Below are 14061 nucleotides of genomic sequence, written 5' to 3' on the forward strand. Positions count from 1 at the left end.
TATTGTATGTTAATATTGTATTTTTAAGAGATAAATATTACTATTTATTGTCAAATCATGTCTCTTTTATATTATATATAAAAATTTGAAAAACAAAAAAAATACACAAATAAAATGTAACGTAAAAACAAATATTGAGTTTGTTTATCTTGTCTCTAAATGCGAAAATATGAAATCAAACGTAATGAATTTCAAATCTCACTTTAACAAAGCAGAATATATAGAAGAGCGAAACAGTAGTTGGAACGTATATAACCTCCCATTTCAAAACCTTGGAGGAACATAAAATAAGTTTATAGTATGGAGCCTATATTGACGTACCATAGTCTCCACAGAAAATTCGATATCCAGTTGGTGCGTCTGGTCCTACCGCAATAACTACGACGGGTGCCGATTCGAGACATTGTTCCAACAGCAGGCTTCAGTTGATGAACCGAGATGATAACTTAAGAAATTGGAAAATCCACATATTAAACAAAGTTCCAAAAAAATTGATTTGATCGCTGGAGCCCTGTTATTTCTTTGAAGAAATAAAGAATTGTTCCTCACCACAACAGTGTTTCTAAACACATACGCTCAGCAACTCCGCCACCTAATTCAAGATACCCTCAATCGCATCTTGCCAACAAATACGACTGCAGCTGGTTGCTGGTCACGTCCATTTTCTAGTAGACTTTCTAAATCAAGGAAGCAACCCGAGTTCAATTTATAATTAATTCATCCAACTGGAGACATCCCACAAGTGTTCCCAACATACATCGGATGTTGCTATGTACAAAGTAAGTGCTCGGTTTTCTTGCATTCCACAAACAGGGTAGATGGTGTATATTCACAGCAATCGCCCCGTGTACTTGCATGAGATGAGTCGCTTCACCACCGAAGACCACATCAACCCTGCACATGAGCAACAGAAGCGGTGAACAAGCAGTTTTTTTTAGTGCTCAAATAAAAAGATGTGCACAATTACAGCAAACAGCATCAACTTTTAGATTGAAATGAATGGAAACTTGTAAAAGTACGAGGGCTAGGACGTCAATGTTAAACAAAATGTACGTGTTCTCCTGGAAGCTTGTCATTATCTCCAAATATTGAAGATGTAGAAGCAATAAAAAGCACAGATGATGGACTTGAAATCCTGAACTTAGCTCATGACCCCACAAGAAATAATTGAACAGCCATCACAAACTCCAGAATGTATGAATCAATCAAAATGCAAGAAAACTAATTAATTCTACTAGGTGGACCAATGTGCAGCAACATTTGGAAAGAGAAAAAATAAAAACCCTCTTGCCCAACTTTACAGTTTGAAAAATGTGTTGCACATCAATGTTTAAATGTTCGGCCTAACTGAAGCACAAAAGTATATATACCTTATTGCTCTATCTCAAACTCAAGCTGAAGCCGGACGTAACCCAGCAAATCATGATGTGCTGCTACTATGTACAATTGAAGACTTATCAAGTTTCTGCTAAATACAAAGTTGAACCATTGGAGTTAAATATTAAGATTGGATGTGAAAAGCAACTTCACTTTTCATCTTCCTTCTTTTAATAAGTCTATTAGCTAAATCTGTACTATGCTGCTGAACAGTAATTTAGTATTTTAAATCTTGCAGTGTTATCTTCTATCAGCATAAACTTGTTAGTCATCCTTGTGCTCAAACTGAAGGTATCAGTAACTCAAAACAACAAAACTTTTGGCAGATCAACACCACTCTGAGGTCTACTCTGAAATTGCATACTTCAACTGAACGACACCAGCGCACCAAAAATTAAAACTAGAATCATGTAACATAAATATATAGTAACCAGTACACCCCTAAGGATGCAGTATGCCAGTACCACCTTCAAAATGTCTTCTATCACCTGCTTTGCACCACTCTGTAGTTAAGGATAAGGTCTTCAGGTTTCTTCCATATGTACGCCTGGACAGTGGCTAAGTTCATGTCTGGAGTTAATACCTGGGGAACCACAATAGAAGTATTATCAGACTTCATATGAAGGGGAAACACAGTTTAAATGGTTTTTGTTGTACAACATATAAAACGTGATCGTTAAGACTACTCATGAACTAAATAAGAAACAGACTGAGAAGGGATATGATTAAGTAAAGCAATTACGGGGAACATAATCTCATTATTTCAGAAGCCATAGTTTTATCAACTTGTGAGAATTTGTAAACGTTAGGGAACACCACCAGTTCAGCAGCTTCACTAAACTTGATATTTCACCAATAGTCAATGGCAAAAGGAGAAATATTTATCTTGAATCAAAATAAAAAATTGTGGCTCAAGTTCTGAAACTCTTTCACATTTCCAGGAAGTCCTTGGGCATTTAAAGTACACCAAAGAACAACATTCAGCTAGAACAGTCTTCCAATTGCAAAAACATTTCATCGAAACATATCCCAAGCTTTGTTTTGTTTTCATTTTTAGGAATAATTTACACCAAACGGGCATGAAAATAAATTGAAACAGCGTCAATTTCTCGCTATTTGTACAAGTAGACCTATTACAGACAAACTTGCCTTATTATTGCACATGATCTCTATAGAAGGCTTGAGCTTTTGCCACGGTTTCAGCCCAAAATGAGAAGAACCATCTCCAACAACTGGAGGCATCCCCTTCGCGAAATTTCCATCCGCATTCAAGCTATCCATTGACTTATCTAGAAGCATCTTTTCTATGACATAGTTGACAACCTATAAAAACAAATTGAAGCAACCTCAAAATAATGCATTGCTTGCTGTTTTTTGGTAGTTGAGATGATGTCCTTTTAAAAGACTATGTAGATGAATATCAGATCAAGTAGTGTTGGCAGGCCCTATTAACATTCCTTCTATTGCTCTTGTTTGTCAACTGAGGAAGTTACTCAAACTTAAACCCACTATTTTAGTGATCTAGAACATAGTTTTAATTGGTTTTGGCAACCTGGATGATGCCATGGATAGGGATCTCAAAACTACTGATTATCAAGAAAAGGAGTATCAACGCTGTTTCTTGTAACCATTTAAAATCAAATTTGCTAGCAATTGAGTTTAGTTCCTAACCATAATTGCCAGGTACAAAATCAGATGCAAACTACCACTAATGTCAAAACAATTGAAGTCGGCAATTCCAGTTGCTAGCAACCTTGAGATTTGATTGCCACTAATGAGATACTCGACCAAACCAGTATCATGGCCTAAAACCCGATGTGTGTTTTATTTTTTATCTGAAAGTTTTAAGGGTGGCCTACTAACAGCTTCGGAAGTGTTGATGCTAATTTTACAAATCAGCCTTATGCTACCCAGAGGGAATTCTCACTTTATGTATTCTCAAAATGCGAGGAGCGCTAAGTTTTCCTTGTGTAAGGGTCTGCAGAGTAGAACCTTCACATGGGTGCAAATAGAAGCTACATCTGCAATAAACAAAATTTACATGTAATTGACACATCACGAAAGTAACATCAAGAAGACAATAACAAGAATATAAATTCAGTGGCTTCTCTAAGTGAAGAAAAAGGGATGGTTTGTTCACCATCATATAGAAATGCAAAAAATGGGGGGAGAGAAAGGGCTGGAGAATGATAAACTGCAAACAGAATTGAAGATACGGGGAAGAAATTATGAATTAAATCAATTAAAGAGAGCTTAGAGGGGTTAATTAGATTAAACTCAGTTCAATTCACTTGCGTGTTGTTTCGGACTTAATAAGAGTTGAAACAAGACAAAACCAGATGCATAAAGCAAAAATGGATGAGCATGGTAAGCATCGCCTTATTAACAATTCCATTTTTCACTAAGGGTGTAAGCACTATATAGTTTTTTGTGTTGACAAGATGGATGGACTATTTATCCTCGTACAACTAGTCCAAATATGATCATCAAGAATGGCTTTGCAAATCTTAGTTTTAGAGCATCAGGGAGAGATCACCAGTTTAACTGCTTCAGCAGAAACTCTACTCCAAGAAACTACAGTAAAAAATTAACAGGAACACTTAACCGCAGGATACAACTATTTGATTGATTATCATAATTGAACCAAATGAGAGAAGAAAAATGCAATTGAATTTCAATGAAAGAGAAATTCTAAAGAGACAATTAGATATATAGACCAGCACAGTGAACAATGAGAATCAGTACAAACACACAGAAACCAAAAGAAAGTAATCAACTCATCAAATTTAAAGTAAATAGGATCATGCATGTAAAAAAGTTTTGGGTCTTAGGGATATGAATTAGATGAACAACACAACAGTCAGGCGGAAGTTATGACCAAAATCCAGAAGATACCCGGAAGTCCATCATTTTCTAACTAGCATGCGGTAGATAAAATATATAACATGTAACAAATTTCAATGAGAAAGGGACATATCTAGGAAATTACTTGGTATTTTCCCTTGGAGGCAGGCGATTACTCAACACACAATCAAGAACCCAGCATGGGAAATCTCTCTCATCTTCAGTTCCAACCAGGTTGGTAATTTTCTTTCTCCAAGGGCCTCCTTGAGAGCCTTCGGTAACAATAGAAGGAGGAGCAACTGCAGAAAATTCAAATGGTGGATATACAGTAGCATCATTATCAGAAGAAGCATCCCCGTCAAATTTAGATAAGGATAATGTCCTCGTAGACTTATCCTTTCCAGATGGAATTTCTCCATTTGTAGAAGTTTGAGATCCAAATAGCTGCCTTCTTTTATTTAACCAATGCGTCAACAACCCTTTGAGGGTTTCTCTTGCCAAATTAACCTACATATTTATAATGAAAAATACACTCAATCTGGAAGAATAGGCCACAAACATCAGTTGCATTACGGAATAAGTAAATCTATGGCATCGCCAAATATATAAATCATGCTACGAACTCTAGCCTAAATGTTTGGAAACGTGCAATTCAGTCGAGGGCAGAGTTTGCACAGACAGAATAAAATGAAGATAATTTTCTTAGTAACTACCTTGTCATCCTCAGTCTTTCCAGCAATACTGAGATCAGTGGAGTACATCTCAGCAGAAAAGCATTGCGGGGTATCTAAGTGTACTGACAAACTCCCGAACCTTGTATCTACCGTGAACCACGCAGGAACACTCACCTGAATAAGCATAATTACGTCAAAAGATGCAGAGGAAACAGAAGAAATAGAAAACAGAAGCTAGAGATACATACCATTTCAAACAATTCTTCTTTCTTCTTCTCAAATGAAATCTAACGACACAAAGTAAATGAGCGTTAGTAAGCATAAAAAGAACAGGAACTATAGAGAAAGCCGAACCATATAGACAGACTGCAGAATTTGGTCCTCCCAGAGACAAACTGCAACCCAGAAAAATAATTAAGTTCAAATCATGCACTAACCATTCCGAAGTTTTCGATAACAACACCTCTTGTAATTTCCCACAACTTCACTGCACCAACAGTATCCTAGAAAAGGTAGGATTCATCTATCAGTTTAAAACAATAAATCTACAAGGACAAACAATCACTACAAAGAATATAAGTTACAGATGGGCTGACAAAAGAAAATACATCAACTTACCTTAGTCAAGATATGCCTTCTATTTTTTAGAATCTCATGCTGCACTATAGCTGAAGTTCCAAGAATGCTACATGATGGTTCCCTATAAACAGGAACCTAAACAAACATTTCATTGTGAGTTGCTTACTTGGGCAAATTATTCCTCTAGCAGAGGGTGGAAGGATGAAATATCAATCCAGGTTGAACTGTAACAAGCTTATTCTATAACTTCTAAACAAGACTGAGATAAAAAATCAAAGGACACAATAACACTTCATAACAAGAAAAACATATAGGAATTATACTATTGCATAACTGTTATTGCCAGATTTTGGTAATTCATGGAAACTAAAGGTACATCAATAACTACTCTTCTGCAAATTGACGGAAAAATAAAAATGTTAACAGGATAAAATTCAATCCAAATATTGTGGTATGAGATTGTGTTTCAAGCCATGTCTTGCTTTCTGCTCCTCCTATTGCAGAACTATCCTACTTAGGTATACTGCAGTCTGAGAATGAAGAATGAATATACATCAAGCAACTCCCTTGCGTCCAGCTTTACTCAATCAGAAAAGAGATCAAATCTTTTTTAGAGGAAAATTATTCAACTCAAGGATTTCTTCAATGTTGGAAACAAAAAGTTGAAACTGTGTATCAGAGCACAGAAAATGGAATATTAACTCACAGGTGTGGAACCCTCAAGTGAAGCCCTTGCTCTCGAAAATGACAAGTTGCCAGCTAGAAATGAACCACCTCTTTGAAGAACTTTCACTGGATTATGTGCTTCAGCTGGCCATCTATGTAGAGAAGAATCTGTTGTGGCAACCCATATACCATCGTCATGCAGTGCCAATTGCAATATAGGATGATCTTCATTACAAAGCAATACGCTTTCCCTCGTTGCCAAGTCTGTCAGATACAACTAAAAGTACTAATAAAATTAGTTTCAAGAAGGTGGTCAAGAGCATTTTCTTTTTAATTTGTATGTGTGGGTTGTCGGGAGCTTCACTCACAGAAAGATCCCTTCCACCACTATAAACGTGACTAAATGTTGGAGTGCTAGCAAGTGCCCACACAGAGTCTGTGTGCACAGCATAGGAATGCACGCATCGCTGCTGGCCAAGATCCCATAACCTATGAAGTTTTTCATCAGAAAATATAAAAACCATAATGAATACAATTAAACAAATCAGTGAAATTGCACAATTGTCATGTTATAACATGTACATGAAAAAGCTAAGGAAACGGTAACACAGAACTCCATGCTTTTACAACAGTAAATTCATAAGGAACCATTGGACAGCATACAAAGACCCTAAAACAAATGTCTCACAGTATACGGAGAAGACAAAGAAATTTGTAGAGCATAATCACTGCAAACGACTAGAAGGAAGCAAGGGGCCAGGAATAACACAAGTCGGTGATACTTTGACTCATCACTAATGTTTTGCTTGGTCATTGAAATTATAAATAGCATGCATACCTGATCATCGAATCAGAGGACCCAGATAAGCAATATCTGCAAATCATCAGGACAAAAAATTATCATTAAGATTTACACAACTACAAAAAAATCCGCTGGAATGCAGAAGATCCTTGGGAATTGGCATTAGGATCATCCAAGCAATTTCATTTGTTTTCTCATAATACCTGGCAGAATTATTGTTACATTAGTTTGGAATGCAAGATAGGTGCTTCCAAGCGAAACAAGAACTGCATATGTTACAAACAATATTGGCTTAACCTAAGACAACGAACTAATATGTTTCAGATGAGCATTTAACTTCTGCCTATGCAAATATTTGGAGATAAATATGCCTACTCCAACAACAATAGGACCCTTGGAAACATAAGATTAACGGAAGTACATCCGACCAACCTGCCAGAGGAATCCAATAGTAGCGCCCTAACGTTATCTGTGTGCCCTCTAAGCTTCATGGTTTTAGAACCAGTCCTTGGGTCCCAAACACGCACGACCTATGACAAAATCATCTGTGCATGTTAGAGAATTTCCAAATTTTCCCATTAGCTAAACATTAAAAAGGACATGGAAAGGGAAAAAAGCATTAAGAAAGAGCTTAGAGATCCATATGCATCAGATAAACCGAAAATTCTTCAAGAAATGAGCCCAACAACACGGCCTACCTTCTCAGTTCCACCAGAAACAAGCAGTGTTCCGCAATCATCGGTGGCTAATGCATAAACTGACTCTTTATGGCCTTTTGCGGCAAGGGGAACATATCCTTGACATTGAGTAGCAGGCTTTGAAATGTTATTGCTTGAGCTGGTAGGCTGAAGACTTGTATGCGTCATTGAGGAACCCATACCATTGGCAGTTGTAGAACTATAATCTTCATCTACGTCATTCAATTTGGAGAGGGGAGCAAGTGTGGCTTCAATATCCCAAATGAAAACCTCCCCACCAAGGCCACCAGAGGCAACAAGATTGCTCTACACATTAAAGTAAAAGGATTACAACCAACATATTAAAAAATAGATCATGCCTCCGTGTACTTGCCAACTAGATATAATATCAATGCAGGACCTTAGTACAGTTATAAAAGAGTCTGCAAGAAAGGTTACTTTTTTCTCTGCTGCAGCAAGGCAAGTGACAAAGTCAGAGTGCTGACGGAATGTCCTAGCACTTGTTCCATCAGACAAACTATTCCACACCTAATATTATCAACAAAAATAGAAGAAAAATTTTAATTCATAAGCGTCGTTATCATATATTAAGGCATAAAGGCAAAGTGTTCAAACCTTAACAGTGGCATCTGAGGAGCAAGATACCAACACCTTACCACCTGTTAGTATGACATCATTGACCTGACCAGCCAACAATTTCCAACATAAACATCAAGAAGTGCTATACATAAAAAATACAGATTTACGAACATGATAGTTCCAATTCTCAACAAAACATATATTCCTAATATAGAAAGCATTGTGTGCTCATTGGAACGATATCCTGCAGTAGCTTCTTGTAGAAGCAAACTTCCTTATCTTGGTATTGTTATTCTTTCTAGGATATGGTCAGGTAATCAAGTGCTCTTAGGTACTATTAAGTTTCAGAAGCTACAAAACACCCTCCATACAGTCAGGCAATAATGGAATATTACAAAAGCCATAACTCCTATATCTTCTTGCTTATCTGTAATTAGTTCAGAAACTAAGTTAAATACCTTCTGGTTACAGAATTACAATAACGATGGAACGGCATAAATGATGAAAATGTCTTGATTGGTCACTCAACAGGCAAATAAGCCTTCAATATAAAATTTAAAAAAAAAAAAAGACTATATAAGTAAATCTCATCAATGATAATCGGCTTATACCCAATCAACATGAGACTCAAATGTTGTTGAGCAGGTTGCACCATCATCAGCTAATGACCATCTCTTTAATGTGCTATCACGACTACCAGTGAAGAGGTAATCGCATCCCTCTGGTCCAGATGACTTCAATACAGCCACGCAATTTATGCCAGCACAATGCTGCAAATGACAAAAAAATAATGTCAATCCAGCTACTGTATTTTTCCAATAATAACTGCAACTTCAAGATGTGTCTTGCGCGAGCTATGTCAATCCCTTTACATGAACTTCTCAGTTATGGAAAGAAGGTATGTTTTCCCCTACTCTGGCATGCACGTGGCTGGACGAGTGAGGGTAAATTATTCAGTTTAAGATAGAAGGTGTTAGACCATTGTAGCACTGGAGCATTGAGATAAAGAATCACTTATGAATTAACAAAGAATCACATTTGGGGGGAAAAACAAAGTCACCTTTGTATTGTCTGCATCGTTTAAAACATATGTCAACCTCTTCTCCTTGCTAGTGCGAGCTGCGTTAGATGCATTTCCTGCATTTGCTACTCGGTGCATCGCGAGAATCCCTAAAGCACATAAGAAACAGAAGACTAAAAGCTCTCTGAAATATAAAAAGACAGGTCATCCATTCCTGACATGCTTAAATTTTTCACTCATGTGCAACTTTGGAAAGGATGATATTGAGCAACCTTAGACATTAAGTGGTTCTAAATGCTAATAATTTTCATGATTCTTATATATTCAAGTCATACATAATACATGTCTTTGCGCAGGTTAACTATAAATAGCCAAGATATAGCCTACGAATGCACTGTAATTGAATGTTCCATTACCATTCCCTTAATCATAAATGATAAACTCTTTTATGAGGCAGTTAAGAGAAGTTGTTTCTCGGTTACTGTATTTATGAGTTAAAGAATTCCGACAGTTCAACCACCAACTTGTTAAAGTAGGAATTCTGTTCTTTAAATTCTTCAAGCTACATATATTTCCATAATAAACAATCAGCATTATCAGAAATTCCATAGTGTGTGCAAAACATGAGGCTGATATCACAAAAGCTTCGACAAGTTTTCTCGCACTTTTTCTTTTTTTTTCCCGCAAACGTGACTACTCCAATTCAAAATCAGATTCTATATCCTAAATCGAATAAGTCATTACCTGCAAGTGATAGCCGACCGAGATAAGGGAGCGAGAATCAGAATGCTGAAAAAGAAAGAAGCACGTTAAACTACAAAACCAGCAAAGGTCGCCGAGTTTGGAGAAAATAAAATCAGGAAACTCGAATCTAGAAAAGAATTGCAACAACTCAAAGTCAACAACGTGAGAATCGACCAGCGCGGACCACATATATCCTTTCCAGGCGTTGAATAGCCTGCGTGCGCTCGCCGAAACGGTAACTAAAGCCAGGCACATAAAACTAAGTCAAGGATAGAAACGGCCGGGCAAAATGATCGCGATTGAACGTGCAAGTGCGAGAAGGAGTTTAAAGTCAAACAGAAACTAGGACAATCTAAGAGTGTTTCACACACACACACACACACACCTGTTGTGTGGAATTGCTTCCTTTTTTGTATTTTTTTTTTTTTTTTGCAATTTCTGGAATTATTTGAAGTGTACAAATGTTCATTTGCCCCCTTCTTAATATTTAAATATATTTAATAAATTATGTATTATTTATTTTTAAAATCATTTTTTTGTAATGTACTGTCTTAATCCCTTGTTGTTTTTTATACGAAGGATTTGACTTTCATTTTGAATTATCTTTTGATTAAACTTTTGTCTCTGTTATGAAATTTGTATAAGTCTCAAGATTTTGTCATGAAAATACATTTCCCAATTTTAATATTTATAAGACACTTAATCTTCTCATTTGTAATTAAGACAAATGGTTTGCCTATATCAAATTTTATTATATAAGTGGTTACTAATTCTATAATTATGAAATGAGTTGATCTTTACTGATGGATTTGATGAAATGTATCACCTCAAAGGTTGATTAAGACTTGAGAGAGAGAGAGAGAAGTGTAATTAGTAAATTAGCACAAAAGTGATCTTTTCAAATCCCGTTCATGTATTATATCTTGACAACGACTCAATCTCTTTAGTAAAATAATACTATGAAAGAGATTAGTATGCGAAGAAAACCTTGCAAATGTACTTTACTGAATAATAATTGAGTTATTTGTAGTAAACTATTATCAATTTCTCTTGGCTTGTAATTGTGCAACGAAGCATATATATAATTTTTCTTTTGATAATATTAATGACATAATCTTTGTACACATTACGTGTATGTATGAAATAAAATAACACATGCGATATAAATTGCAATAAAAAATTCGGCCCAGAATCATAGAGAATATTCATGGAGCAGAATTTAAGTTGGACAGCCGCACTTTTCTTTCTTCAGAAAGTAACTTTGCGAACCTGAAAATGCAAGGAAAAAAATACATGACTCATGTCAGCAATTTGTAATATGTAATAATTCTACATAATTAACTTTGATTTTAGAGAAAGGGGGAAAAAAAAGGGAATTCAACTCACTCTTTCAGTGCATCCATATTGGTTCCACCATTCTCAATAGGTTCATAGGCTCCTGTTTGGCAATTCATCCTTGCAACTGGTTTTTTCAAGAGCTCTTCGCCAACTTTTACCAGATTTTCCAAGTTCTCCTTTGTTGCTATGTCCATTGAGCTTAGGTCCCCCGTCAAGGTCTCATCCTATGTTTTTGAAAACCAAACACGTCCTTAGCACAATTCAAAATAAGGGGAAACATCTTCCTTAATCCAATTCAAGATTCAGTGTATAGTACTTGAAAGGGATAATGATGTAATATTAATTGATCATATACTTTAAGAAATTCTTACATCTGAACATGATGTAATTTTCATCGTAAGAAAGAAGGAACCTTACTTGAATGCGGAGATAATTGTGTTGCGAATGAAGTGCCTGAAAAACCACAGCATTGTGAAAATCAACCATGTCTGCATTTGCTTGGTTATATGCTTTCAGCAATGGGCTTGGATTTACGTACAACCATCGGACGACCCCCCAATGTGCAGCACGTCTAGCGTCATACGTCTCTTCATTCTTCCTGGCTCCCGTCCCTAACGATATGACAAGAAAACGACCAAAATCCATTGGCTTTATTGGAAATAAATCAGGATTCTCATTGGACACCTCTCTTGTCACCTCCGAAATGGCAACCAATGTCTGAAATTAGGATTTGGCATTTGTACCATGTAAGAGAATTGTACATAGTTACATTGAACTAGAAAGAAATGCTTATGGTCATCATGTCTTGAGACATTACCGGGTTGTTAGCTACAATGCCACCATCTATGAGGTTGAATTTTGCACCTTGGTTCTCAAAGTAATGGGGAGGAAGGAAAGTCGGTGCAGCTGAGGTGCTGATGCATATGTCTGATAGTAAGGCATCCATTGTAGAGTCCTCTGGTGCCTGAATTGTTAATACCCTAGAACATGTTAATTATCCTTGTATTTCTATTGGTTATGGGACAGCTTTGCTGGTTCCTGATGCTTGGGTATGGAGAGAGAGAGAGAGAGAGAGAGAGCACCGTATAGGAACTGAAGATGGCAGGTTGAAGTTTCTTGATATCAAAGGTTGTAAGAACAACATTGGTTAAGGTCTGATGCAACCTCGTATTGCCCAACATCTCCCTCGTCAGACTATGAAGATACTTCCCATCATATTTTGGCCCATGAAAGCCCCTCATCATACTTATCAACCCTGCAAACGGCCCTCTGCAGTTATTCAAATACAACATCGAATTGTCAAAAATTAGCCCGAAAATTCATATACGTGTAACGTTGTCAATACCAGATCGATAAACTTGGTCAATTAGTACTTACCTTGGCTGAGGAAAAATTTTAGGCGAATGCTCCAAATAAAAAGGAACGATGTCCTTTGCAGCATAAAGAGGGCGATTGTTCGTATCAGGAGCCGTTAACATCGTCGTCACAAGACCACCTGTGCTTGTTCCTGCTATTACATCGAAATAATCCGCAATTCTTACATCTTCACCATCCAATTCCTACATATATATGCCACCAAACACACCAAGTTACTACTTTACAAGAACTCTTACAACTTACATGTGTACATATAGACAAGGAGCTTATCAAGAACTATGCCTGAAATACAACTAGTGGATTTTTGCATACATAAATATCCTCATTTTGAATATTGTACCTGAAGTTGGGATTCAAGGTAAGCAAGTAAGACTGCAGGGATGATTCCTCTTACACCTCCACCATCAATGCTGAGGATTGTAATGAGATTGCCCTTGTTTGGAGGCTGCAGGTTTTGCAACTCTGATGAATAATTTCCTTCCATAACTGTCTCTGAGTATTACAAGTAAAATTGTGTTTATGTATACAACTGCGTGGAAAGCTGGAAAAAGGCTACAGGCTGCCATGATTCCCTAATTAAATAAAGGGTTGATTAAACTTGCACCTCTATAAATATATGAAATTATACTTTTCTCGAAAAAAGTTCTAAAATCATAATTACACCCCTTCTGAAAATTCTCATTTTACATCTGACTCCTTTTCATTAGAATTTGGATAGAAAATGTTGTTGTTAATAGAAAAAATTACATATATTTTCAATTTTATCGCTCATTTAACATTCTCTTGTAATGTTTCTAGCCAATAATTATAATTTGGGAGCAATAACTTATTATAGTCACACATTTGTGACTTTATATAAATTATATTTATTTTTTTATAGGTATAAAAATGTTACAGTTTGAATGAGGAGTAAAATTGAAAATTTTGTTTATTCTTATCACTAACATTAGTATTTTTGGTCTAAACCCTGGCAGAAGAGGGTAAGTTGTAAACGATGAATTTTTTAGGGGGTGTAAATATAATTTTGAATTTTTTGCAAAAAAAAATATAATTTCATATTTTTAGAGGTCCATAAATGTAATTAACTCTTAAATTAAGGGTCAATGGTCTTTTTTTTTTTTTCTTGTTTTATTATTATTAAAGCAGTGAGGTGTAACAAAAGTAAACTGTGTTCTCTGGTGATTAGTTTATTACAAGTTGGATACATGATTATTCCCAACTTAATGTCCACTCTACCTAAACCTGTCTTTAATATTGCAGAGTCATTAAACCGAACAATGTACGAGAATCTGTTGAACCCTAGAAGAAGATATTCAATTAACCCGGTTTTCACATGTCCCTTTCTTTCTCTTTTTTTTTTTT

The 14061-nt window shown here is 36.1% G+C and overlaps 2 protein-coding genes across 9 annotated transcripts; both read right to left on the bottom strand.

Annotated features, from left to right (window-relative positions):
- On the bottom strand, positions 186-10377 carry LOC105177637 (WD repeat-containing protein 48). 8 transcript variants are annotated; one of them, XR_002288360.1, is made up of 20 exons: positions 9985-10375; positions 9280-9389; positions 8831-8989; positions 8256-8321; positions 8079-8168; positions 7641-7946; positions 7375-7472; positions 6979-7014; positions 6509-6629; positions 6181-6417; positions 5514-5609; positions 5333-5398; positions 5144-5182; positions 4935-5069; positions 4367-4728; positions 3305-3398; positions 2527-2700; positions 1845-1960; positions 1371-1465; positions 186-894 (listed from the first exon to the last, which is right to left on the bottom strand). XR_002288360.1 is itself a non-coding variant. In XM_011100857.2 (20 exons), exons 3-19 carry the CDS (start codon positions 9376-9378, stop codon positions 1862-1864), a joined length of 2277 nt encoding a protein of 758 aa, XP_011099159.1. In that variant the 5' UTR covers positions 9379-9389; positions 9985-10029; positions 10169-10374; the 3' UTR covers positions 186-894; positions 1845-1861. The 8 variants fall into 8 exon arrangements, 6 of the variants coding, with proteins under 6 accessions (XP_011099159.1, XP_011099158.1, XP_011099156.1 ...); XR_002288359.1 differs by lacking the exon at positions 1371-1465 and having other exon boundaries at positions 186-445; positions 550-894; positions 9985-10374; XM_011100857.2 differs by lacking the exon at positions 1371-1465 and having other exon boundaries at positions 9985-10029; positions 10169-10374.
- LOC105177656 (patatin-like protein 1) lies at positions 11126-13183 on the bottom strand. The gene is made up of 7 exons (XM_011100879.2): positions 13040-13183; positions 12700-12881; positions 12405-12591; positions 12140-12286; positions 11740-12039; positions 11371-11546; positions 11126-11253 (listed from the first exon to the last, which is right to left on the bottom strand). Exons 1-7 carry the CDS (start codon positions 13181-13183, stop codon positions 11190-11192), a joined length of 1200 nt encoding a protein of 399 aa, XP_011099181.1. The 3' UTR covers positions 11126-11189.

This window comes from Sesamum indicum, linkage group LG15, assembly GCF_000512975.1.
Source record: "Sesamum indicum cultivar Zhongzhi No. 13 linkage group LG15, S_indicum_v1.0, whole genome shotgun sequence".
In the NCBI taxonomy this organism is placed as follows: domain Eukaryota; kingdom Viridiplantae; phylum Streptophyta; class Magnoliopsida; order Lamiales; family Pedaliaceae; genus Sesamum; species Sesamum indicum.